The 27,939-nt window shown below is 42.8% G+C and overlaps 2 protein-coding genes across 2 annotated transcripts; one reads left to right on the forward strand and one right to left on the reverse strand.

Annotated features, from left to right (window-relative positions):
• Positions 1–401: 401 nt before the first annotated feature.
• Positions 402–18,966, reverse strand: UBE2O (ubiquitin conjugating enzyme E2 O). The gene is made up of 18 exons (XM_053453350.1): positions 18,542–18,966; positions 15,156–15,215; positions 14,890–15,000; positions 14,400–14,497; positions 14,106–14,169; positions 12,986–13,129; positions 12,611–12,720; positions 12,205–12,355; positions 8,670–9,133; positions 7,408–7,562; positions 7,058–7,170; positions 6,304–6,429; positions 6,087–6,176; positions 4,755–5,448; positions 3,538–3,674; positions 2,695–2,898; positions 2,477–2,534; positions 402–2,222 (listed from the first exon to the last, which is right to left on the reverse strand). The coding sequence occupies exons 1-18, from the start codon at positions 18,926–18,928 to the stop codon at positions 1,540–1,542; spliced, it is 3,849 nt and encodes a 1,282-aa protein (XP_053309325.1). The 5' UTR covers positions 18,929–18,966; the 3' UTR covers positions 402–1,539.
• Positions 18,967–22,494: 3,528 nt separating this feature from the next.
• Positions 22,495–26,794, forward strand: AANAT (aralkylamine N-acetyltransferase). Its single transcript, XM_053453638.1, has 4 exons — positions 22,495–22,580; positions 25,318–25,507; positions 25,846–26,000; positions 26,215–26,794. The coding sequence occupies exons 2-4, from the start codon at positions 25,363–25,365 to the stop codon at positions 26,518–26,520; spliced, it is 606 nt and encodes a 201-aa protein (XP_053309613.1). The 5' UTR covers positions 22,495–22,580; positions 25,318–25,362; the 3' UTR covers positions 26,521–26,794.
• The last annotated feature ends 1,145 nt before the right edge of the window (positions 26,795–27,939 follow it).

The following is a 27,939-nucleotide window of genomic DNA, read 5'->3' on the forward strand; positions in this document are numbered from 1 at the left end:
AGACCAGGAGTTCTTTCGACCTGCAATGATGGCAGTGAGTTAACTCTGTAAAGCCCGCTTTAAGTAGCCGGGTCCATTCTATAACGTTCAGTACATTCTTCTCATTGTAGAGCAATGAAGACTACGGGGTAAAGATTGGAGAAAGCCTCAATCTCATCAGCCTCCTTTGTATCCAACCCTGATCTGTCAGACATGGTTATAATAGAAAGGAAGGAGAGAGAGAAAGCGCTGAAGCTGTCATTGATGACATTAAAGTCACTAGATCCATTGGCCACTAAAGAACCCATTTGAGGGCGAAGGGGTTATCCTTTCATAACTGCAAGCAGGTATGCCCGCCATGGTTGGTTTCCAATGGTTCAGCGATATGTTAGGAGGTAAACAAAAAAGTCATTAAACAGAAATGATATTTCACGCTTTTAATAAATATCCCTTACCGCAAATACGGTAGGCAAATTTGGGCAAAAATACGTTAAATAGTAAATCAATAAATACTCACTAATAGCTTTTTTGTTTCTTGTTTATTTCTTTGCGCCGAGGCTTTGTCTAGGTTACGGATTGCGGCAGCTGCGATGCGTTATCCCCTGGCTCACAATGCAGAGCGCCCTTTGCATTGGGGTAACCGATGAAATTACTCGCTAGTACATACAGGACATGAAAAGCGTGTTTCTAACGAAAATGTCCCTTTTCTGTTATGGTGATACACCTCAGCACCTCTTGTCTGTATAGTAGGACACGAGATTAAAATCAAGGATTGCTGATGTTGCAACCTCTGGCATCCCACCTTCAGGGTTCTGGTGGCCAAGGAAGCAGTAGATCCATCACTAAATCACTAAATGACCCTTATACTTTCATGAAGGCAACGGATGCATACAAACCTATAAGCGAGGGCACTTCCACCTACTAAAATCACATATGCATTATGGGTGTTGTGTGTCTTGTCATAGTGTTAAGTGGCAGTGCAGATACGAGGCCGTTGCTCTTATTTACCAAATTGGGTCCAGCCCAGAACATAGCCTGCCAACCTAAAACATGCTGTGATTGCCATTTTCTCCTTTTTTTAAATACATACTTGTTGGTATACACTTCTATCTGTGTTATACTGGGCCTTACTCTCTCAAAGCAATGCTTGCTAAACCCAAGCCCCAAAACACCATGTATACATTGGAAACAAACACCTTTTCAGAGGAACAGATCCAGCAGTACCGTATAGGTCTGTTCCCCTGCAAAGCGATAAGCGCATATATTGGAGGAACCCTTGATCCCATAGCAGCATGGTTGACCCCAGATTATAATACCCGGAGTAATGAAAACGGACCGCGTAAACACAAGCAAAGCAAAAAATAAATAGTTTCAGCCGCAATTAGATTTACAATCATGTTTGGTCTCAGCTTGTGTGTGTGTGTCAGAAGTCCAAAGTAATTGCAAGAAACCATCACATAAAAGGGACTCGGCAGTGGAAACGGCAGAGCAAGAAAGGAGTGTTGAAGGCGAGGTGGGAATGGAGGCAGTGTGTGCCCCTCCATCGCTTCTCTCCAGTCCTTACAAAGGGAGCGTGAGTCTGTCTCCACGGGACTCTGAGATACCAGCTTCCACCAGTGCAGACTTATACTGGCTTAGCACACCTTGGATGCTTTTGATGAAGCCCTTGGAGAGAGGAAACAGGGGAAAGCCGATGTCTGGATAACCTCTCTTATCAGGCAGGAAGCTGCGGTAGCTCTTTCTACGTTTCTTTGGTTTTACACTGGGTTGCACTCCCCCAGTTGCTCCCTTTGGCTCCTCCGCAGGGCTGCTCTCCAGCATCACTCCTTTGCCCATGTTTTCCAAATCTCCAGGAGAAAGGGTGGAAGCGCCGCACCCCGAATCGTCCAAGTCCTTGGAATCTAGCGCGGGATCAGGCGTGCACTCTGGTTCAGTAGGGCTATAAGGAACTATGCAGGGATGGTCCTGGCCATTGGACAGCTCACCGGCCTTCTCCACAATGGAATTGGTTTCTAGCCAGGTCTCTATCCTGTGAGCTAGGCGCCAACCGCTGCTTTGAAAGTGCTCCCGGATCTCCTGCTGGAAAACCTCAACAGGTCTTCGTAACAACTGCGTCATGGATTGGACAGCTCTGATGAGAGCCATCTCGTTATAGCAGCGACTGTTCTCATAGCCTTCCTGCAAACCTCGGTCACTGTCGAAGCCAGCCTCATTGTAGTACGGCTCATTTACTAAGATGAGACCTGCAAAAGAAGAAAAGGATGAAACTAAACCTTTTAACAATAAATAATTATTAACAAACCCTTTGCTCTAAAGTACATAAGGCAAATCACTGGTTAAAAGACTAGTGCGTAGTGACATATAGGTGTAAGTAGGTTTCATTACCTATATAAACCTTACCAATTTTGCCAAGGATTCATCAATATTTTGGAATCCAAATAAAAATGGCATAAACACTTGAATTTGTTTTAAATGACAACACATCAAGAGGACGTACCTTGAATAGAGATGAGCACTTGAAGTAGACTGGACTTGCTGGTCCACCTCTCAGTCCCCTACACAAGAGGAAAGATAAAAAAAAGGTACAATAAAGGAAAGAGAAAGGGTTGTTGCATCCAACTATTATCCGTGCTGTAAAAGGTATCCATTAACAGGGCCATGCCGATAAACAAGTCTATCCTTTGATGAACCCCCGTAAAACATTTACTAGGTTACCTTTCCAATCCAAGTCCCCAGCAAGCTGACGCAAACTTTGCCATTGTCGTAGAGATTTGGGTTGAGCCTCCCGCTGCACTGAGACAAGTAGCGGAAAAGGGGGGGAACGGCAGGGTAAATATTTGGTAGCTGAATGTCAAAGAGGAAAAGACCATCTTCATATGGAGTGCGAGTCGGCCCTTTAATTAATGCAGAAAAGAGATCCTGGGAAAAAAAAACAAAAAACAAACAGAATGGCATCAGAAGACGTGTAATTTGTTTTATGACAACCAAGAACGATGCAACTAAGAACAGAAAATGCACAGTGTTACTTCTACAAAATCCAAGATGAGTTAGTGGTGATGAGATCATCAATTATTGGGGATTATTCCCTAAACCTGGAGTTGCATGTTAAAAAATAAATAAAAATAATATATATATATATATATATATATATATATATATATATATATATATATATATATATATATTAGATGAATATTTTCCAGAACACATCTTCTGCCATCTCTGTTATTTCCATCAGGTATTTGTGCCTGAGTAACTAGTTGGTTGTAACACAGGGATCATATATTAACAGGCTGTATATAGCAGGAGACCACATCAGCTTGAATTTGTAAAATAATCAATTCAGCAGACTACACAATATCATTAATAAAGGGTTATAACAGAGCTTAATCCAGATCCTAGAAGATAAGCCAAGAAATCTAGTAACGCAGAAGCCATTTTCTAAAAGAGGCAGAACCGAATCATTGGCGATGCTAGAAAAATATATATACCTTAGAATAGAAGGAGATTAAACAGTGCTGGAAAGTTGTGGTGAGAGAAACGGCACTTGACACTTACCATCCTGTCTTCAAATGTTTTCACCATGATGCCATCGGGAAGAGATGTGGCAAGGAGAGCCATCTCTTTGCGCACCGTGCTAAAAAACTTCTTTGCTTCTGGGGCTTGAAACTCCAACTTCTTGAAGGCATGACTCTCTAGAGAAACAGGAGAGCACAGGAAAAGAAAATCATTATTTGCTCGAACAACATAAGGGTTAACCGACTGGTCATCCACATGACCGTTCTGCTTTAAGGAAAAAAAAATAAATAAAAAAAAAAAAAAAAAGGTTTTGTCAAAAGAAAAATGTCCAGTTGTTGACAAACACTCCTCACTAGCCTATGAATTACCAGACATCAGGGGCGGGTCACTCATTCATTCACCCATTCTCTCTCCTGCACCCCCTTAGCCCAGGTCCAGGGGCTGTGTTGATGTCTATGCAGCTGGACAGCCAGCCCGCAGCTTACCGCTGAGGCGATTGCACACAGTTGTGGGAAAGGAGGAGAGTTTCCTCACACAGTGTGCAGGCGCCACAGCGGTAAGATGCGGGCCTGCATTAGGCAGCTGTTGGGCTGCATTGACGTCAAGGAGGCCCCAGTGTTGCCCCATGACCAGTGAAATCTGCAGATTAGGTAAGGGAGTGTGGGAGAGAGAATGGGCGAATGACTGTATAAGGGGCAAGGATGACATGTTTGGGGGGACAGTTGGCGCACACACAAGCTGTTTGGGGGCACATGTGTTGCTTGTGAAGTTGGGTGTCCTGTGATTTCTAGTTATACCCTTGGTGTGGCGTATGGGCACATGGAAAAAAAATATGTACCAATATTTTCAGGGTTGCTTTTAATTCCCAGTCCAGCCGTGCCAGACATCAATAGAAAAATGACACCATCTTCAACATACATGCGATGACATAAGAGCAAAGATAGACCATGGACATATATGTAAATATATTACATGCGACATCTAATATGAGCACTTTCAGACTTTTTCTGTTGACCTAACTTAAAAGCCACGTTCTTGCAGACTACTGCACACAGAACAGATATATATACAAAACGCACAGATGTTGAACGGACGGCAGCTCTTTGGAACGTTGTCGCCCCGAGAAATGTATGTTTGTAATTTATGCTTATAGTAGGAACTCTAAAAGGCAAACAGACGTACATTTGAATTCACCCTTCCTAGTGTGCCTTTGTATTGGATTCAAGAGACCAAACAACCCCAAGCCCCTTTCTCACCTGGTGCACTCTCCAGCACAGAGAAGACCTCTCCCTTGGCACTGGTGAAAATGACCCCGGGCTTCCCACCACTCCGTTGGCACAGCACAGGTGTATCACTTGGCCACTCAGAGCGAACAGGTGTCTGCGCTTCAGCTTTTTCTTCTTTCTCACCATCCGGGGCAGATTCCATCTTCTCCTCTTCTACAATAGCAACGTTGTCTAGCGTCTTCCTAAGATTCTCCTGTAGCTTCTTAATATCATCCAGGAACTTCTTCTCCCGGGTGAATTTCTCAGGTTCGGCGGTAGGTGAAGTTGGAGATCCTGTGAGAAGCTGTTCCACCGTCATATTCTTCAGGCTCTCCAATATTTTGATTGCCTCCTTCAGCTCTTTAAAGCTTTTGACGAACCCTTCTTTCTCATTCACTTTCACTGCCAAACCTGGCACGCCAAGAGCAGCGGCGGCGGCAGCAGCGCTACCCTGCTCTGCCTCCCCCGACGCCACTTCTTGCGATGGCTCTGCAGAAGCGGCCTGGTTCTGTAGTTCGGATCCATCTTCTGTTACATTCCGAGCATTTTCATCCTCCGTCAAGCCATTGTCCGTCTCCCAGCTATCACTGTCATCTTCCCACTCGTCAGAAGAGGCACCGCTGGTACTGCTGTCCACCGAGTCATAGAAAGACTCTTCTAATTCAGACTCTACATTGTACAGGTGCTGTAAAGTGAACACAAAAGAAACTAAGATTAAGTTGTAGGATGAATAAATCTCATTTGCCAAGGTTTTAAGATTTCTCAAAATAAACAAGAACATTCCGGTGTGTATCAGATCTTCTGGGATGGGGCATTTAAAGCCAGTGACCTGTATACACACACGAACTGCCAATTGTTCAAAATATTGAATGCAGGGGCATTAAGGCCTGACACAAAAAGTGATCAAAGTTAGAATCTGTTATAGTTCTATCATTAAAATAATGTAATGCAACTAGCGTTCCATGTGAGATTTAATCCATGTGTTCTGCTCCATTTTATCTTCGGCCAAGAAACTTTGGCAAGAACGTTCAGGGGCTGAAAATGCTTTTGTTATTGGTATTTAAGTTTAATTTATACAGAGACTTAAATTAACTACCTGAATATAGATCTGAAGCATAGTTCAATGTGAATGAAAAGGCTAGTAAAAAAAAAAAAAGGTAAATTCATATTTCTTTCATTTTATCTCATAAGAGTCTGTATGTATGGGCATTCTGCATACAAACTGGAAAACACAACTATATATAATATTTACACTTCCATAATATCTCAGGAATACGTGGGAAAACGCATGCGATGAATGGATTGTAGATGCGAGTCTCTTACCTGTGGAAGGACAACTGTCCTGGAGTTGTTTGCCCAAATCACTTCTACCTTACCGCTAACATCTACCTTGGCAACTTGACCAACAGAGGGCTGCAAGACACAGGGAAGCAGTCATTAAATACACCATCAAACACCACACAAGAATAAAAGGAGATCTTATTCGTAGTATTAGAGTGGGTTTCTGCTTTAAGCGAACCCAAAGTCATTTTGGCCTTACCTTGTCGTCAGGAAAAGCCTCTGGCTCGGAGCTGCCAATACGTATAACAATGTCTGTCGTCCGGAAACGGAAGTCCGGGTGGTCTGCGATGTCATATACGCTCACGTCTTCCTCTTCCCCAACAACCTAAACGTGACAATGAAATGCTGTGATCAAAATAATTCATAACTAAAGCATCAATCCCTGCTGCTCAACATCTGACAAAACATATCAAATTCACACAAGAGCAACTCATCATAAAAATATATTACGGTGTGAAACCCAGCAGAGAGTGCAAGTGACTCTTAATCAGAAAGCAGCAAAAAGGTGACAAACAGCATTAAGTAGATTGTAAGCTCATTTGAGCAGGGACCTCCGTACCTCCTGTTTATGCCAGTTAAATTATGTTATATACTACTTGTTACGTCATTGTACAGCCCTGCGGAGTATGACGGCGCTATATAGAAATAATGAGATTTAAGACCAGGTTTATACGCAATAGTTCCTATATATTATACATACATTGTTAGTACCCTCATTTACTCACATGGGGTTCCTTTAACCTCTAACCAGTAGCTGCAGAACGGATATACAGCGTATGCCCTTTAAGCCAGGGATTGTAAAATATCATACATAAAATCGGAAAAGGTCAGGGGAGCAGAGACTTTCGAGATGGGCTGCATCATGCACGTTTGCCACAGGTTCACAATCATAAATGACATTTCTTACATTTTGTGCTAAGAGCCTACAGGCTGCTATACAAAGCTGCACTCACCTCGACGTCTGTTCCGTCAGCATTCAGCTTGATCCATTTGACTACACAAGTGCGCCCAGTATGATCGCCAGACTGCACCACGCCATACAAACTGGGATCCGGAACCGCGTGTGCTGCAAGGGGGCAGGGAGAGACGGCTAGCTCAATATCTCTTAAAGTGCTTGATGATCAGCTACAATTTAATCATCATCGAGGAAAGCAGGAACATTTAAACCGCACTTTAGATGCTCGTTGACCAAATTGAATTTTAGGCAACAAAATCTTTGTAAATCTAATTTATTAGGATTAAAAATAAATAAAAACGTACAGTAAAGTACATTGGTGATGAAAGCACAAAGAACCATTCCAACCTCTTTTATCCACGACAAAATCTCCAGGACAAAATTCATTGTTATCCAGATGCTGGACGGGCAATAGCTCGTTGGACCTGATGTTTGTCTCCACGCTGCCATCCTGCCACATCACATCGGCTGTAGTCACCGTGGTGATAACGTCCACGGCCACTCTGTCAAGGGATGAGACACATACACGAAACAGGTTTGTTATTGAAACAGTATAAATTCAAGAGGCGTTTATCAAACAGTCCACGAGAGAATTATTTCTAAGCATCGGACCATTTTTTTTAACCCCTTAAGGACAATGGGCGGTTCCTAAACCCTTTCGAAAACAATGCATTTTGAGCCCGTACATGTACGGGCTTTGTCATTAAGGGGTTAAAAGATAAAAAAAAATACCGGAAATAACATTTACAGAAATATATATTTTTTTTATTTTAAAACAGTCCTATTTTTTGCATATTTTTTCCAGATAGCTGCATATGAGGCTTTTTTTCAGTCTTGTAGCTCTGATCTTGGCCCAGTCTTTTAGACAAGCACTCTGACCATCATACCGACAACAGAATGGCTCATTGTTAATCACCCAGCTGGACACTGACTGATGAACAGACTTAATTAGCATTGCCATAAAGAATCAGCTCAGTGTGGTGTTTCAGCCGGGGGGGGGGTGTCAATGCCGACCCGCATTAATGTATAGCGTACCGTTTTTGCGCTCAAGGGAATTTTTTTTCCATGGGACTTCCTTAAAGAGGAAGTGTAGCCTAAAAGATAAGCGTGGTTTACCTAGATAAACACGTATTTTCACTGGATGCCATCTGGATTCTTCTAGCTGTTTTTTAAAAACATAGTAATTCTGGGGAAAAAAAAATACCAACCCCACCCATACGTTATCAGAAGCAGTAGAAAAGCTGCTGCCGCCGATAGTAGGTGGGTGTAGCCATCAAAGGCTACGACCAGAATGTAAAGAATGGATCTGACAAACCCTAACTAAATGGTTATTCACTATTGCTAAGAATAAGATCCAAAATGACAAGGAGAATGTAGGGTTTGCTAAACACACTCAACATACCTCAAAACTATTCCTAAGAGCCAAGTCTTCTTTATAAAGCATTAGCACTATTATTAAAATGTATCCTCAACAAGGTGAAGAAGCTGAATTCACACATCTTGTCCATTCAAAAAGAATAAATAAAATAAAAAAAGCCAAAAAATAAAACAAATCAAAAAAAAAAAATGGACAAGTGGTCTATATAGAAACTTTGCAGCTGATCGCTAACCTGTCACCCGGCTTGAATTCCCGGTAAACCTTGCTCTTTTTCTTCTTCTTGTGCTTCCTTTTCAGGTTCCGTATAGACAGGGGAATGCTCTTCTTGCGCCCGGCCCCGCAGCCACTTTGCGAGGACGCCGTAGAGCTTGCTGAAGACGTCACGGAGCTGGTTTCATCCGTGTCTCCGGCAGCTTCGTCGTCGGCATCAAGCTCTGTAGACTGAATTTGGAAATTATGGAAAATCTCCCGGAAGGTGCCCGTCGGGGGCTCTTTGCTAAAAGAATCTTTAGTATGTGGAGCGTCTTTTGGTTCCGTGGCAGGTTCTCCGACATCGTCGTCTCCCTCGGCACCTTTCACCGGAGGGCCTGAACCTGGAGCCGCAGCTGAGTTTTTTTTTACAATATCAACTGGATTGGAGATCTCTTGGATGCAGGAAATGATCTTTACTATCTGCTTTTCCAGCAACTTATCCACCTGTTGGGAGGATACAAATCCCAGAATGCATCAATTTACCAGCTATTTTCTTTTAAAAGTAGCAAATCTTGTATGCAGTGGCGACTCTAGAAACAATATATAGGGGGGGGCACACAAGGTATCACAGTCAAACTGGGGGGCATTCATAATTTCCAAAAGTAATGTGCTATGGAATTATACTTTTGTTATTGGGCTAAAATAATACTTGATCATTCAACATGGGAAGCCTGAAGCCACAATTGAGTGCGATTAATCCTTGAAATAAATATTATAACACAATAAATAACTTTTCCACTAAATGATTTCAGGGCCTTGAACGTTTTGTCCCCTGAAGTCACTACAACGTCAGGAGGGCATTTTATCTCTGGATAAATATAAATTAAATAATTCCTACTGTAAGTTAAGTGCCAGGAACAGATGACCAAACACACACACCAACACAGAGACACACACCAACACAGGCTCTGTCACACCAACACTCAGACACACACACCAGGACAGGCCCTGCGACACCTACAACCAAACATACACACACACCAGGACAGGCTCTGCCACACAGACACCCAGACACACACACCAACACAGGCTCTGTCACACCAACACAGGCTCTGCAACACCGACAACCAAACATACACACACCAGGACAGGCTCTGCCACATCCAAACACACCAGGACAGGCTCTGCCACACAGACACCCACACACATCAGGACAGGCTTTGCCACATCCACATCCAAACACACACACACACACACACACACCAGGACAGGCTCTGCCACACTGACAACTGAACACACACATCAGGACAGGCTCTTCCACACCCACATCCAAACACACACCCTAGGACAGGATCTGCCACACTGACAACTGAACACACACACCAGGACAGGCTCTGCCACACCAACACCCAAACACACACCAGGACAGGCTCTGCCACACCAACACCTATACACACACACCCGAGGACAGGCTCTGCTACACTGATAACCAAAAACACACAAACAGCAGGACACAATCCACGTCACAGACGTCTGCATCAGGATGGATTTTTCACACTGCATTGTCGTTTATACCCCCTTTAGTGTTTTTGCCCCTGCTGCCCATATATATTAATATTAGCCCCAGTTGCCGATAGCAGGTATGGATCAACACATTAACACACAAACCAAGCTTTGCATGGATAGATCAACTGAAATTCACTTGTGATCTCAGCACTGAAGGTATATATCAAATCAACAGAATCAGACATACAAATCCTGTATTTGCAGGTATACAATAGTATATGAAACGTAGCATTGCAGGTATAGATCAAATAAATACATGGAAACAGCATTGCAGGTATTAATCAACTGAATAAGACATACAAACACTGTATTTGCAGGTATACATAAATAATGTATGGAAATATATAGATATGGATCTACAGAATAACGCAAAAACCCAGCTTTGCAGGTAAAGATCAATTTGAATTCACATAAAAACATGTCATTAAAAGGTATATTTAAAACCCCCTAAATTACAGGCATAGATCACAGGTTGCACACCCCAAAGCCAGCCCTGCCGTCCACACTGCCCACACAGCAATCACACTCCTATCATACCCAGGCAACCAGTAAATGCTGGTACCTAGGCATGATGGGACTGTGCTTGCTGTTAGCAATCACACTCCTATCATGCCAGCTCAGCCAGTACATGCTGGTACAGGGTGGCTGTAAGTGATGTGTAGACCCCATACTGCTGGCAGCATCAATACACAAGGGGGGCAGCTAGCTAGGTTTTAGCATGTACTGGCTGACTTGGCATGATAGGAGTGTGATTGCTAACAGCAATCAAAGTCCCATCATGCCTAGGTTCCAGCACTTACACATCCAACCAGTAAATGCTGGAACCTAGGCATGATGGGACTTGAATTGCTGTTAGCAATCACACTCCTATCATGCCAAGTAAGCCAGTGTATGCTGGTACAGGGTGGCTGTAAGTGATGGGCAGACCCCATACTGCTGGCAGCATCCATAGACAAGGGGGGCAGCTAGCTAGGTTTCAGCATGTACTGGCTGACTTGGCATGATAGGAGTTTGATTGCTAACAGCAATCAAAGTCCCATCATGCCTAGGTTCCAGCACTTACACATCCAACCAGTAAATGCTGAAACCTAGGCATGATGGGACTGTGATTGCTGTTAGCAATCACACTCCTATCATGCCAAGTCAGCCAGTACATGCTGGTACAGGATGGCTGTAAGTGATGTGCAGACCCCATACTGCTGGCAGCATCCATAGACAAGGGGGGCAGCTAGCTAGGTTTCAGCATGTACTGGCTGACTTGGCATGATAGGAGTGCGATTGCTAACAGCAATCACAGTCCCATCATGCCTAGGTTCCAGTACTTACACATCCATGCTATCACACACACACTCATTCATTCATATACTCATTCATTCACAGATTCATTCCCTCAATCACACATTCTCATTCAAACTCCCTCCCCACTCCTTACCTGCACTGCAGCTCCTGGACGCCGCTCACAGACTTCAGCAGAGGGCGCGGCCTCCCTCTGCGTTCTCTGGTAAAGCACAGAGGAAGCGGGACTGGAGCAGAGTCTTGTGATGTCACGTGAACTCTGCTATGTTCCGCTTCCTCTATGCAGTACAGAAGACCCTCCCACAGGTAAGTAGCAGGGCTTGAGGTGCGGCCCGCGTAAGATCGGTTGCCTTGGCTGCCGATCTTACTCGGGCCGCACCCTCTCTCTCCTCCGCGTTAAACAAATAAATAAAAAGAAAGACGGGATCCAAATTCGGCAGGGGGGCAACGAGTAACCTAGGGGGGGCAATTGCCCCCCCTTTCCCCCCTGTAGCGACGCCACTGCTTGTATGTTAACGGACCTGGCCCCACAAGCAGTTTGCTTGACCTTCTCAACATTCTGGCAACTCATCAGCTGCCTCCCAACGTCAATGAAGGAGAAGTTTGGGGTAACTGCCAAACGGAGCTCATCTCAACGAGTCTCTTACCCAATGGCCACTTTCATCAAAATGAAACAATGCACAACATATACCCAGCAGTCACACGGGGCTTACCTTTTTGGTGGCTGCCACCTCCCCCAGGAGACAGTTTTTCTCAAGACTCTCGCACAGTATCTTTGTTGGCTCCACCTTGGTTGGGAAGATGTAAAGGCATCGTTCTCCCAGTTGCCGTTGAGTATGGTCAAATGATCCTAGTCTCTTAACCCTGCAAGGATAAAGCGCACCCAGAGGTAAATCACACGATACACATCTTTTAAACAAATAGCATCAGCCTTCTCTGAAACGCACCATAAATGGCGTATTTCTACAGGCAATTGTAGCTCATTCCAAAAATGTTTTCATAAAACGCACAAAAATGATTGCCTCCATTCTATATCGGTAGAAAAGGCAACAAATACAATTTAATTCTGATCATTTCTCGACAACCGTGGCAGTGATTAAACAAGCTTGTGTTACCCACCTGCACAAGTTTTCTTGAGTGATCACAGATGACGGTGGGTCCATGGAGTCTGCGCCACCAAGACAAAAGCTTTTGGTAATCCAAGTTACCCTCAGTTCTGTTACTTGCACCTGCAAGAGTAACGGAGGAAGAAGGTGAGTTACAGAATATAATACAATAATCTTAAGCGGCTCATCTAATGTGTTGCTGACATTAAAGGTAGCTGCTATTTTGGAACACACTAAATTGTGTTGGCGTGTGTCTTTGAACTTACAGTAATGTTTCACACAGGCACAAAAGAGGTACAAGATGTACTATAGAGTTTGGTTTACTGGCCTGCAACTAAAATATTGTCAACTGAAGGTTGTTTGGAGAAAAGTTAAGCAGGACATTTACCTCTTCAACACCCACACGGAATTTGCTCTTGGCGCTGAGAACTGGTTTAACCCCAGAAAGCCACTGTACGTTAGAAAACACCTTGGATGGACCAATCAGCACTTGACCAGGGTAGAATCCATAGGAGTCATCAAAGAACAAGCCCTATGAGAGGTTAAGTAAAACAAAAATTACGTGAGCATCATTTAAAATGGTTATACACACTTCAGGCAGAATGTGAAGGAAATTCACATCAACACCACTGAAAGAGGTTTTTAGGTATCACAAAACGGCAACATCCGCCGATCGGCCATAACATTATGACACCTGCCTAATATTGTGTAGGTTCTCTTTTTGCTGCCAAACCAGCTCTGACCCATCGAGGCATGGACTCCACTAGACCTCTGAAGGTGTGCTGTGGTCTCTGCGCCAAGACGTTAGCAGATACTTTAAGTGCTGTAAGCTGCGAGGTGGGGCCTCTATGGATGCATCCCGGTGCCATTTGTTCTCCAGATAAGCAACACACCCAGCCATCCACGTGATGTAAAAGAAAATGTGATTTATCAGACCAGGCTACCTTCATCCATTGCTCCGTGGTCCAGTTCTTATGCTCACGTGTTTATTATAGGCTCTTTAGGCAGCGGACGGGGTCACCATGGGCACCCCAACTGCTCCTCGGCTAGGCAGCCCCATTGGCAACAAACTGCGATGCAGTTTTCAGCAATTTGAGCTAGTTCTGAAGAATGGCAGAAAGTAGCACTTTCCATTCCATAGACCCCCCCCCCCACCAAAAAAGGCATTCCCACAGCCTTTTTGATGGTTATGTCACAACAAGCCAAACAATGAAAATGTGAGCTCAACAGGCATGAACTGGCTTCTGCACAGTTTCGGAGGGTCTCTTTACCTGTAGGAGTTACCATTGAATGATGTGAAATTGTGAGGTTTTTGCACCAGCAGGAAAAAAAATCTCCACCCAGCTTTACTCACGATGATTTGCAAAAATTCACACAGGACACTCGGATACAGAATATTCAAGATCGGGTGGTGCCAAGTTGTTTTTGGCAACAAATCAATTTGCTATTAAACTGTAAAAAAAAAAAAAAAAAAAAAAATAGCTCATAGGATGAGGCTGAGCATTTACCGAGTCATTGGCGTGCGGACAAACATCGTACAGCTTGGAAGCGTCTTCTGTGCTCATGGAACACCTGCAACGAGAAAAATGGATAATGCTGTATTGGCCCAAGAGAAAATGGAGTCCTTAGTTGAGGTTGGATTGCATAGAACACAGACTAATACAAGGAAAGGGTTAACATTATGCAGCACATATATGGAAAAGGCACTGAAAGGAGGGATGTAGCAAAAATATATTTCACTAAAACAAAAGGTTTTAGCATACTATGCGTGGATAATGCAAGATAATGTTTGATGGTGGTACCTTGCGCCGTTAGACAGCTTGAGGATAACCTGGTTCTTCAGGTCGTACACTTTACCCAACCAGCAGTCATATGCTATGTAATCTCCATACATGATGGGCTGAAAGGGGGAACAAAAAAAAAATACTCTAAAAAGACTGGAATGCACCACATAACAATCACAAGCTCAATTGTACTTATTTTAGGCTTCGGTCAAACAAGAAAGGGAGTCACATCTAAAAAGAAGCGGTTATAGACCTCCAAAAATGCTTTACATAATATAATTCTAAACAAAACATAACCTTTGAGAACCTTCACGGATGACACTCATAAAAAGCCCAGAACTTTGCAGTCACCAGCTTTGATTCTCGGATTCCCAAGTAATTCCCATATCTACAAGGCTGTCTGTTATGTCTGTCACATAACAGACAGTGTAAGACTTGTGAAGGAATTAAGCGGGACCAGCTGCGTTGACCGGGGGTTTATTGTGAGTTCAAATATATGAAAACCCACCCAGATGTGTTGTAGCTCCTTGCTGTTGACCGGGTGCAGGAAGGAGTTGGTTCCGACCAGTTTTATGAGACATTCTATGTTCACATCGATCACTGTCCCACATTGACTGTCCTGAAAAACACAATAATACGCCAGGAGATTTATTAAAAGCCAACAGTTCAAATCACCACCAGCCAACATGTAGTACACCCTTTAGAAATGACCAGGTTGCGTGAAAGAAAATAAAAGGATAGGCCCAAGGAATCAGGATTATTTAAATTGAGTACCTTTGTGCTCATCTGACGGACAACATCTCGAGGGACGAGCGATCTGTCCTCCAGCTTCAGCTACAAGAGAAGAAAAATGTAAATTGAGACGGCAAAGTTAACGTTATCATATGACGGTCTGGGATTAGGGGTCCGGCATAAACACCGTTACTGCTCTACTGGTGGACTGATTATTAAATAAAATGTGTTTTTCTTTGTTCTCTTGATTCCTGAGGCTAAATTCTCGAATCCGATACAACAAAACCAAAATAAGCAAAGTTTGTACGGTTTTACTACACTAACGAAACGATTTGGAATCCGAACTCTACAGGACCTACGGTCCATGTAGAACAAAACGCCAATATGTAGACACGTGCTTCGATAAATGCATACACATTAAACTTGGTTCCATAAACCAAAGCAGACGTAATTAATGAAGCATCTGAAGGTTGTGATAAGCGAGGAGCAGCAGCAGTTAAGAGTTAACCACGTAAGACCTTCGGGAAAGAATCCTAGGAGGACATTCCTGGTACTGTTTATGAAGAATCATCTCCAGAGAGAAGACACTCTCAACCTGCAAGAATTATCAGCTTATGAAATGCGATCTATGCTACGGTGCAGGCCGTTCAGGATATAAAGGATGATACAGAAACACCGAGTTGGATTTTTTTTTTCCCGGCTGATGTTCTCTGGAACTGCTGACTGGAACTGAAACGGATGGGAATTCTCTGGTGTGGCGTAAAAGCGTTCGTGCTGCGCCGGCTAAACAGACGGGCGTCCTGCCAGAACGCTCCTACGACACGATGCGGGCAAACGGCCCCAGCCGAGCAAAAAAAAAAAAATGCTTCTGGTACAACCTGTGGGACCACGCGTGATGCTTACAGAACAAAGCTGCGACACGCCAAGCCGATTGTCGAGTGTGTAAAAAGCTATAAGTTTACCCGGACCCAGCACATTCTAAATACCGCCTGTTACGGCGGGTCCAGGACAGAATTATATTACTTTAGGGGCCAATCAGCACGTTTTAAAGCCCAATGTGTTATTTGCATGGGATGCTTTCTACACGTCATACATTCTTGTATTCATTTATTACGTTACCTTGGATAGCTATTACAGTACAATCATGTATTCTCTTTTATTGAATTAAAATTTTACACATAGTCTTCATTAAATCAAAAAAAAAAAAAAAGGCCATTACAGTCAAAGTCTCCTGAGTCTCATACCCCTGCAGAAGTGTAAATGTTTTGGACCTAGTATCATTTAATATGTACATAGCGTATGGGTTTATACGAGTACAATATAAAAAAGCAGCAGCAGACGTGGCTGGCAACCGGCAACACGAGGTTGCATGCCCAACAGACAAAACCCAAGTTCTCCCTTCGAGTTTCAATATATTGGGACTAAAATCATATACATTTATTATATATTAGTTAAAAAGTATTTTTCAGGATGGACACATAAGGTAAAAGGCTCTCAAGATGCATCTTGCCCGTTAAGACTGAAACCGACCAAAAGGAAAATGATACTATTTATAGGTTTATCAATTTTTCATATCTGTCCCCGGAGATAAGACTCAGATGGGCTGATTAACCACGTGAAGGTGGGGAGCGAGCGTCCAATCAATGCTGCGGAAAGACCGAGATAAAATACTGCATTACTTTATTATTAAAAAAAGGTGTGACCCTAAGCTGAAAAACCGGCGAGAAGAAATCTTCCCCAAAACAGATGCCTAGAACGTCCCTCATTGTAACGCCAATTGGGGCAGCTTGATCTACGCCCATGGATTTGATCACATTTAGCCCCCTTAAACTGCATCAGCCTCATCGCCGCATGCTGCCGCTCGACGTCGGCTCTGTGGATTCTCTCGGCGTATCAAGAATTAGAAGCGACAATTGTCTTTCAAAACACAGCGTCAATCACACACGCCGAACAGATCACTTTGTCGCAGCACTGACACTACAATACTCGCTGGCCCCTAGGGCATCTGTGACATACGGAGATGGAAGCGACAATAGGAGCGGGGCGGAAAAGGGCGAGGAGGGGGGGTGGGGGGCAATAGGATGGCCAGAACTATTATGCGATGCACGGCTTTAAGTGTAGAAATGCCAGCGGTAATATCTGCACAGTCACATGACTGCAGTGGGATTTAATTCCCCCAATATTAGCCCATTTTAACCCCTTCTAAGCATAGCGTTAATATACAGAGAGAATGACACACTTAGATGCATTGCTTTAAACTGACATTTAAAGGTAAGTCAGGTTATTAGAAGGTATACAACCCTTATAACCAGCAGAGGCTTGGGCTTTAACGCCAGGTATCTCATTGCACCCGGATCTAGTGTGCTGAAGCAGGTCAATGTCCTTAAGCGGCGTTTTCTAATAATAATTGGCCACTTGCACGGTTTAAGAAGACAGCAGGCCGAGGCCTGGCACTCTGCTAGCCATCTGTGCAGCCTCATGAAGCAGAGACTGGAGCACGGCACCCTCCCCTCCGGCCTGCTGTGTCTGATCTGCCATTATTTCACTTTAAACTCACTCATATTTCCATACAATAGTTACTAACACTATTTTATATATATATATATATACACACACACACACACACATTAAACAGAAGGCTGTGGTTCCTAGACACAAGCAGATGTTTTTTGACCATTGGTACCGCGCTGGTCCTTGTGCACAGGATACACAAAAACAACATGTATGAGCCGCCTGTCTCATCGCAAACACCCAGAGGCGTCTAAAGTGGAATTGGCAAAAACGAGAAGTGCAGATGACTCTCTGGAGAATACAGGGTTAATGGGAACAATTAATGATGTGATGGGAGAAATTCAATGATGGAAGAACCTAGAAAGGCCAGGACAACGCCTGCATGGGGGCTTAAGAGTTCAGTTTTACCACCAGGCCACAAATCTAACATTGGAAGGACTGACATGCCAGGCCAGCCAAGAGTACAAAAAAAATGTATAATATATATATATATATTTCTTAAAAATCTACTGATCACCCCATTCCAATCAGTCTTACTGTTCTGATGACATATGATGCTGCAGATTAGGGTGAGCTTTGACCTCCCACTCACCAGGGATGCCTATAGAAAAATCTGGTCTGAATTAAAAATCTCAGCACCCCACTGCAGCTCCCACCGCCCGTCCTCTGTGGCATCACCTGTCAGAAATAGCCCTGCTGAAATAGTGGGGACCGGTGCCCACACCCCATTGGCCACATATCATGCTGCAGATCTATGTGATCACTCGATCCCATACAGGAGGGGAATCCACCAGCTGCATCAGCCCGCATCCCACTATTCACAGGATGGGCAGAATGATCACCTGCACGGACATTATACATTATGACCCCATCAGCATATAAGCGCCTCATGTACCACATGCATCCTATGTAGTTACCTTTGTCTCCTTCACATCCTGCTTGATGCCCTCTGGGTACCACTGCACCCGCACATACCCCCTGCGGAGCGGTCCGAATCTGCTTGCTTCCCCTGCCGTGTCCGAGCCAGGGCTCCCCTGTCCTCCAACCGCCCCCCCACCGCCGCTGCCTGCTTTTTTGTTCCCTCCACCAGCCTCCTCTTCTTCCACCTCCTCGTCGTCATCTTCGGAGTCCGAGTCCTCACCGTGGATGAGTCTGACAAGAGCAAAGCGGGCCTGGCCCCTATAGTAACCCGACACCAGGTCATGAGAGAACAGAAGGCGCTGAGAGCCATCGGTCCCGGACAAAGGGGGGACCAGTCCCGTATCGGGGGAGGTGAGAGCCGCTGTATCCGCGGGTTCCGCCATTGTTGTTGTCCGGAAGAGAACAGAGAAGCCGCCGCCGGTCTGGGCGGTTACCAAGGAGAGCACGTTGTAAATGCGGACTGACCTCACCGCGCCTCACGTCGTTGTCATGGAACAGGGATGCTGTTGCTATGGAGAGCCCCCTGTCGCTAAGGAGGCTGAAGCCGTGCCCATAGCCATCTATGTCCACATGGTCGTTTAGGGCCTTTAGTGCAGACATAAAATGCAGCCCATTGTCCCTGATAGTGATGACGTGTAACATTGTTCTTTTATTGTATGATGACATGTATTTAATGTATATTAGTTGCAAACGTTCTGAGGGATCGTGATGGCCCTAGAGGTGGGCCGCAAATCCACCCACATGTTGGGGTTTATTCACTTAGGGGAGAATTGTTAGGACAGTTTACGTGATAGTTGTATCTTCCTTGACTTTAGTATACATTATAAAGGCCTTAAGAAGAACTCGGCTGCCCTGTAAAATGCATAGTTAAATCACTAGGGTTTCTTCAGCGATTCCTCACCTGTTGGGTTATGCATTTTACGTGACCTGCTCAGGACCAAAATATTACGTCTACCATATGGATGACCGGCTGACTATGATCTCTGCACGCCCAGTAAGCTGGAGTTTGCATATGCATGGCATGGACACCATCAGAGCATAACATGGACTGAATATGACGCTTCTTCGCTTGGGTGGAGGGAGGGTCATGTCGAATAATTGCTGGCTTAGGTGGATGTTTTGAGATGTCCACCTACTGCTGACATTAAAGCCATGACCTGTTTGATGGAATGCGGCACTCCATTGTTTCAATGTTGTTTGATGCTTGTCATTATCTCGTAACTCAGTGTAACTTGGTCCCAAGGTGTTGGGGACCACTGGTTTAGGGTATACCAGCATCTCATAATTAAAAGAATGTATATGGATTAAGAAATTTATGGCCAAGATGCCACCATTTAAGTACACCTACTTCTTCAATTTTATCACATGCTTTTGGTTACATGTTTCACCTGCAACATTATTTACTGCAAATAAGTCAAATCTGGAATGTTTATTATTGTTATCGCAGAATGGACAAACACAATGACTTCTTCCTTCGTGTTCTCCCTGATGCAGTAATGCAAAAAAACGTGTAGTTGCGTAGCACCAGGGGCAGCTTTCATGGTGGAGAACCCATAACTCATAGACCTAACTTATTTCTACAACCTTTTCTAATTAATATTAAAAGTTGCCGTCCCACTTGACATCAGTTACAGATAGGCCCAAGTAACAGAAACGTAGAAATGACCAGATAATGTTGATGGGTATAAAAATGAAAGCGTGAGAGGTCCAAACAATGCATCAGTGCTGATTGCCCTAAGACATGGTGGTTCATTCAACAGCCACCCGTTCACTGACTAGGTGGACCATGAGATGACCTTTCACCAAGAATGGGTTCCACAGAGATTGTAACAGGGAAGGGGTTTCTAGGGCAGTAGTTGCCACCTTAAGTCTTCTAGATGCAGTCTTCAGGGACCCAACACCACTGCAAACCAACAATCCATATCATAAAAACACACAAAAAAGTGTGTCAGAATGTGGGATTCCATCTTAATGCTATAGCCGGTTAATTTTAAATATAAACTTGCATTTTATATCCTTGGTATTGTTTAACTTAATTTCTAGATGGTAGTAGGTTTAAGAAAAAAAACATAACCCACAAGCCACATTGTGTCAGTTGGATTTGTATGATTCTTTTTTGTCATCCTCTGTTCTGTAGTTCACAATAAAAATGTTGTAGTCCATCAAAGAAAAGCTCAGAGGACTTTCTTAAATTCCTATTTTGCCTTCAATGGATGTTCCGTAAAGGGTTAAGTAATAGGTCTCCCCTTTGGTTGCTAGCGCTCGTTATGGTTAAACATTGTGTTACTGCTTCTGAACCCCAACGCAGTCCACCTCATAGACTGTTTGAATGGTGTGTGGATCGGAACAGAATACATTTATCCAGAGCCCATGATACAAATAACAGAACTATACACATGAAGCCTTGGAGCACCGATATGTTGGATCCCCTGCCTGAAAGCAGGTGTAGGAACGTTTCCATACAAGGTGTCAATGACTTATCTTGAGGAATTATGGGAGCATGTTTGTTGAATGGCCTCAAGATGTCACTGCAGGACTAATATAATTTGGATCCACCACTACATTCGATATCCCTGCGGGATCATGTTTAGACTCTAATGTGATGAGAAAGAGGCCAGGTTGATAATGCATATGGATTTAAGACATTCTCTTTATAGTCTGTCCTCTCATGGAATCAATAAAAAAATTACCCAAGTTTGTGCTTTTTCCTTATGTAATCTGGAATAACTGCCCCCTAAGTAACTGGTGGTGCCACCCTTGGCAGCAACAACTGCAATCAATGTTTTGGGATAATTAGCAATGTGTCTTCAACATCGCTCTGAAGGAATGTTGGCCTATGCTTGATGAAATTGTTAGAATGAATCTACATAGCAGGGTTTCCAACATGAACTCCCTTTTTAAGGTCCTGCTACAGCATCTCATTCGGATCCAAGTCGTCATTTTCTGAGCCGTTCATGTGTGAACCTGATTGTGTGCTTCAGATCATTGTCCTGCTGCATAACCCAACTTTGCCTTATGTCATTCACCTTCATGACAGAATTCATGGTCGCCCAGGTCGGTCCTAAAGCAGCAAAGCACCCACAGGCATCACACTAGCGCCATGTTTGATTTTTTGTGTATTTTGTGTTTATCTGGGATCTTTTGTCTAATATTAAGATTAGTTTGATGATCTGAAACGAGGGGGGGGATATATATTCATTGTTTTTACAGAAGTACAGCCTAGTATAAGCTTATAAGTTCATCAAAAGGACTCCTGTTTTATCTATCTTTTGAGGGGTCTGGTCTGAGGTAATTGTGGGCTGAAGAATACCTCCTAAAGTACTTTGCTCTCAATGAACCATCCCTGGCTAGCGGTGACCCATTTTTTTGCCAAAATGTATAATTTTTTCTTTCTTTAATGGGATGAGAAAGTAATAGCAGCACATCCAGGAACAGAGTTGAGCACAGACCAACACCCAATACAGTTTGAGAAGGTGCCCCTAGGAATACCAAAGAACAATCATAAGGGGTCCATCCATTGTAAAATATCTTTCCACTGTATATTTCTAGGTTTATAGTTCTCTCACTGTTACCCAAACCATTTGCGTCTTCCATGCTATAAATGAAGAGTGTATGATGCTACGGATGGTCAGGATATTGTCTCTGGAAATCAACTTTTACAGAAAATGTAATTTTGTGCTGGATATTATTAAAGCCAATGTTTTAGTGACCGACTTAAAGCACCACAGTTTAGTAATTGATGAAACGGAGATGTACAGGTTATTATTATCAGAAAGCAGCAAAGTCCAACCTTGTATTAAAAGAGTGGCTGGTTGCTGGTTTTCTCTGCTGTCTGGCTTTAACCAGAAGATCCTAAACCCTTTATAGGAGAGTCACGTGAGTGCTAAACAACTTAATTCAGAGGATGTCATAAGCAGGGTGCTCAGGAGATCAGAGGACCGAAGGAGAGCCAGGAGGACTGTAGCTCCAGACCACCTTTTCATTCTTGTTGGCCTTACTTGGGAGCTGTCCAGCCTAGGCCGGTGCTGAACATCGGTAAGTCATATAAGTCATATATAAAATGGATAAAAAGGTACATTGCCCCCGACAGATTTAGAATTATTATTCTCCAGGACTAAATAGAAAGAACATTAATGCTCTGTTAGCGTTTACAACCCCCCACAAAACAAAGACATTCCTTAAAGAAAAAGGAATAAAATACAATACATTTAATTCCGGGTGGCATCATGTAGCCTTCACGGTACAGATAGTTAAGCCTTTTCTCCCTTTCTACTTTTAAATGTGTTTGTCACGTAACAGATCAGTGCCAGGAGCACCGGCTTTACAATTGCAAGCTTAGATGGGCTAACCCCTCAAGAATAATTTACATTTTTACGATGTCTCTCTTACTAAAACTCTTGGGACTCTAGTCCAGAAAGCCAAACCTATCCAGCCCTAATAATATTCTCTAGAATCTATGTACTAAACCAAGTGGGACATCTCATACTTTAGTAGAATGAAAACGCACGTGAGAAACAATGTAAAAAGCAACAGATGATTCTGGTTGTCTACGTTGTATCAAGCCATACCTTCTTTTCCATACGCATTTCCTGGCTATTTTTGCATATCATGGTACATAAAAGTATTCACATAGAGGCAAGGATAGCTCTCCAGCCTAAGTGCCCACTTAGCAACCTTTCCTCTATTATTACCTATTCCTCTACATAGTAATTATATTAAGTAGCGCATTCACAATCTGAAACTCCATCCTGAGCAATTAACCTTTTTGCATTTATTTGTGGAAATTATTTCATTCATCCACTTCCGTTCGGTTTCGCTTGACAATTTGTTTGCGTAAGCTTTATCTATTCTCCAAAAAAAAAAAAAAAACTTTTATGGAGGAAAAAGGTTAAAATTAAACGTCCAACATGTTTTTGAAGATGTGCCATCAAACACTTTAAGCCCTTGCATTAGTATAGATAAAAATTCAACTTCATTCCTTCCAGTGCCTCAATATTTAATTGACAGTTCTTGCGACATACTTAAGTCACCATAAAATTGAATCATGTGTACTGAAGCTCCTCACTGTATATTTCCATGTTATATGGGGATGGTGGCTTCTATTTATCAAATCAATTGTGAAAGTCAGAGCTATATTTTTTTACATTGTTTTATCGCTGCAGATCCAGATCCCCCCCCCAATGGTTCAAATAAGACAATAGGGAAACACACAGAGGATGGATATCCTAGAATTTAACGAATTCTAGAATCCAGGGAGCTCCACTCTTTAGGGCCTCCAAAATGTTATTGGTTGACTTTATTTTTCTTTAGTTAACTACAATTAAAATTAAGATCTGGTATAGAAAGCCATTAAAGAAATAGATGATCAAGAACAAATGCATTAAGTTAGTAACTCTATCAATGGGGAGGTTTATCGTAGCTCTAATCCTGAGATCCTATTCAATAAACACGAGGCATGAGTATTCAGAACAGAACTATTTAATATAAATGAATGACTAAATTGGCAATTGATGGCAGCATTCAATCGGAATTCTATTCTATTGATAACTGACCTTAATGTTAAAAAACATACCACGTGTAAATACGGGTTCAGAAGAAGCTGCTGGAATGGGGCTCCTACACTAAAATGTTATTGTGAATCTTTTTTCTACTGGGGTTATTGTTACTCCAAATTATTTTCAGACCTCTGAACACGTTACTATTTGGAGTAAGAGAGTTGGACCAAGCTCCAACACCTGGGGATGGGGGGGGTAAAGAGCAGGGCGGAAAAGGGACTGGAAACGGAGATCTTAGCCCCACATTATGGCACAGTACCGTTGACAAGAGGCTTCTCTGTGGTCCACCCATTCTAATATAAGCTCTACTGACTTTCCACCATGCCCCACGCTGTTCAAGCCTACTCCTCACCAATATACTCTAGATTTTTAATACACAGTAATAGTAGGTAGGCTTACGTTCCTATACTAAAACACACACACTTCAAAACAGTGATGGGAGAGGGCTGAAAAGAACACAAAGGTCAGTAGAAGGTGATCCAGACAAATGGAGCCTGTGGACACTCAGCTATTGGGGTGGAGAGACTGAGAACATCTAGGGCTGTGACCCCCTTGCCCTGGCAAGACAAATAGGATTACATACCTCCCAACATTTCTGATGGCCAAAGAGTCACACTTTTTTGAGAAGGTGCGATTAGAGGCTTAGCTTGGGGCAAGGGTTTCCCTTATACTTTTAAGGCAACCTTTTAGACCTAGGGCCCTCTTGACAGCTATTGAAGCCATGTATTTTTTTATGCAATATAATGAATATATCCACTTTATAATATTCTATACAAGGATAGTTTGAGGATACATCCGGTATTCTAAGCTCCAAGAAAAGAGGAAAAGAGGGAAAGTGGGAATTGTTGCTTTGTTGCTCTTGAAAAAAAGTCCCGGAAAAAAAACCAAAACATTATATAAAGCAAACAGCACGTGCCGTCGTTAGGATTTTTGTAATCCACAATTATGTTTCTCACCACGTCAAACATGTCATTTACTGAAAAGATAAGCAAGCAGATGCAGGTATTTTCATGGCTTATCCAGCTTGCGTTACCCCAATTAAATGTTTTTCTGTATGCAAATTATAGAGTATAATCATACTTGAATATTCATAGGTGAGACTGGATACCTAGATGGACGCGCTGCCCCCTGCCCTTTGACACTTTTAGCATCCTTTGAGTCATCGAGCCACCCTATAAAAAGCGCTTTTGTGACCGGTACTTGTTTATTCCCAGCAGCCTCACAGCTTGATACAGCAGACACAGAGAAAACAAGATCTCGCCATGTCAGTACTGAACGCGGTCCCTTTCCTAAGGCCATTCCACCTGCGTTCTCCGCGGCAGCAGAGACGCCACACGCTCCCTGCCAGTGAATTCCGGTGCCTGTCACCCGAGGATGCGGTCAGTGTCTTTGAAATCGAGAGAGAGGGTAAGTGTCCTCCACCCTCTTTGCCCCGGCAAACCATTCATTAAATGACTTTTTTTTATAAAGTAAGGTAGTTAAAATACATATTTGGAAATGTGAAAAACAGATTTTATTGAATAAAAAAAAAAAAAAAAAAAAGTGATCTTTCCTTCTAATGATAAGTCCCGTATGGATCAACACTTAATGTGTACCATGTTTCTGTGACCACCAACATCAGAATGATTCAGTCACTAAAAAAAACATACCATAAATCACATTTAAAACATTTTAACGCAATATACAGGTCTGCATTTTAAGCACAAATGTCTGATTTTTGTAAATGTTTCTAATGCTCCACATAGCCTTCATCTCTGTATCTGGGGAGTGTCCTCTCCATCTTGATGAAGTTCGCCAGTTCCTTACCCTTTGTCCCGAACTGTCCCTGGGCTGGTTTGAAGAAGGACGACTTGTGGCATTTATTATTGGGTCTCTGTGGGACCAACACAAGCTCAACCAGGTGAGTCTAAACAAGACTTATAAACTTTTTGCACATTAAACACACTAATTTATAAGAGATCCGGGTGAGAGCTGCAGTAGGGACTTCTAAATGTAAAAGTAATAAATATATATATATAGATAATTAATTATAAGACAAGCAGCCATATAATTTACTACCGATGGGGTGGACACAAAGTCAGCTTTGTTTATACTTACACTCTCTGTCTTTACAGGATGCCCTCACGCTGCATAAACCCCATGGCTCCTCCGTCCACATCCATGTCCTGGCAGTCCACCGAACCTTCAGGCAACAGGGCAAGGGCTCCATCTTGCTGTGGCGTTACCTCCAGTACCTACGTTGCCTGCCCTTTGCCCGGCGTGCTGTATTAATGTGTGAAGACTTTCTGGTTCCTTTCTATTCCAAGTGTGGCTTCAAGGCCGTGGGCCCTTGCGACATCACTGTGGGACCCCTCACTTTTATTGAGATGCAGTGCCCAGTCAGAGGTCATGCCTTCATGCGCAGGAACAGCGGCTGCTAGCACCTTTCTCCATCTCCTATTAAGCCATTTGCAGGAGCGGCAGCCCTCAGGGGTTAAATTACATTGCAACCCCATAACTGTAATGTTTATTGACCCCAACACATGTACATCGCATGCGCCATCTTGCAAGAAAGAAGTCCCCACCTCTGTAGAAATGACTCCTCATCTTCACATTATTCTATCTGTACAAAGGCCCCTTACTTGACTGTGTGAAAATAAATGTTTTTCATTTTGCTTTTTTTCTACCTCTGTTCTCAGTTTTTTTACAGATTGCCAAAGCATTCATTTTTATCCTATGGGGGTGGGGGGATAAAAAATTCTAAGTGATTACATTTCTATGTACGTTGGTAGCGTTCATTCCATATCATGGAAGCTGGTTAGATGTCACTTACAAAAAATGCATTATTAAATATATTTTAAAAAAAAGCTTGTTTTTTTCTTCTTCTTCTTCAAGTGTAACTTTTATAGTTTAAAATAACTTGATGGGCACGTAACGAAAGAACATGCATAACAAATCACTTCATAGCCTAAAATACCATACATCGCCCTCTCCTTTCTAAGGTGGATAGAACCAGTCAATTTCCAGTGAAGAAGCAACTTGGAAGGAGAGAGAGAGAGAGAAAAAAAAACTAATCTTTCCATGCAATGCAGTCAATACGGCTGGCGTGTCAATAAAGTATTTATAATAAATATGCACATCTTGGTTATTTAGATCTGTACACATAACAGCTAAACTGCAAAAGCAGGGTTATTTAATATACAGATTTAGGTTAATTTCTTGGAACAAAGAACTGCATAAGTGCATAAAAAAAGAAATAAAATATATATATATATGGGGCGTAATAGCTTCTTGACAATAATGTGTCGTTTTTTTAATTGCTTTGGAGATCTTTTGGTTAAGCACCCATTGCGCACAAATGGTACAGCTTATATTAAGACATTCATCTTATTTAAATTTGTACATTGATCTGCAGAATGGAGGATTTGGGTATGTGACAGACCCTCTGTTAGTAGGAAAAGTTGCTACTAGCGGTATTGATCGGAAAAGAAAAAAAAAAAAAAAAGGTTTAAGAAACCCTATTATGGACCAAAAGCAGAGACTTGTAAAACCTGTCAAATTGCAGAATTCTGTTAACAAATTAATTGTTTTCCTTTTCATGTACACACAAAACACATCATGTGAAATGTTAGTTGAATATTTTATTTCACAATTAGTTCCGGTCTCCTGGATTAATCCAGTACTGGAATACGAAAGAACCCGACCCCCCCCCCCCAAAAAAAAAAAGCCATAACGTATCTTACAAAACAAGGCTCCTCTGCCTCTACTGTAAGAAAGGGCTTCATAACAGTGAAAATATCAATTTAAATAAATTAAATATAAACATCTTTCAAAAAAGTTGCATCAAAATGACCTCAGTT

This window comes from Spea bombifrons, chromosome 13, assembly GCF_027358695.1.
Source record: "Spea bombifrons isolate aSpeBom1 chromosome 13, aSpeBom1.2.pri, whole genome shotgun sequence".
NCBI lineage: Eukaryota > Metazoa > Chordata > Amphibia > Anura > Pelobatidae > Spea > Spea bombifrons.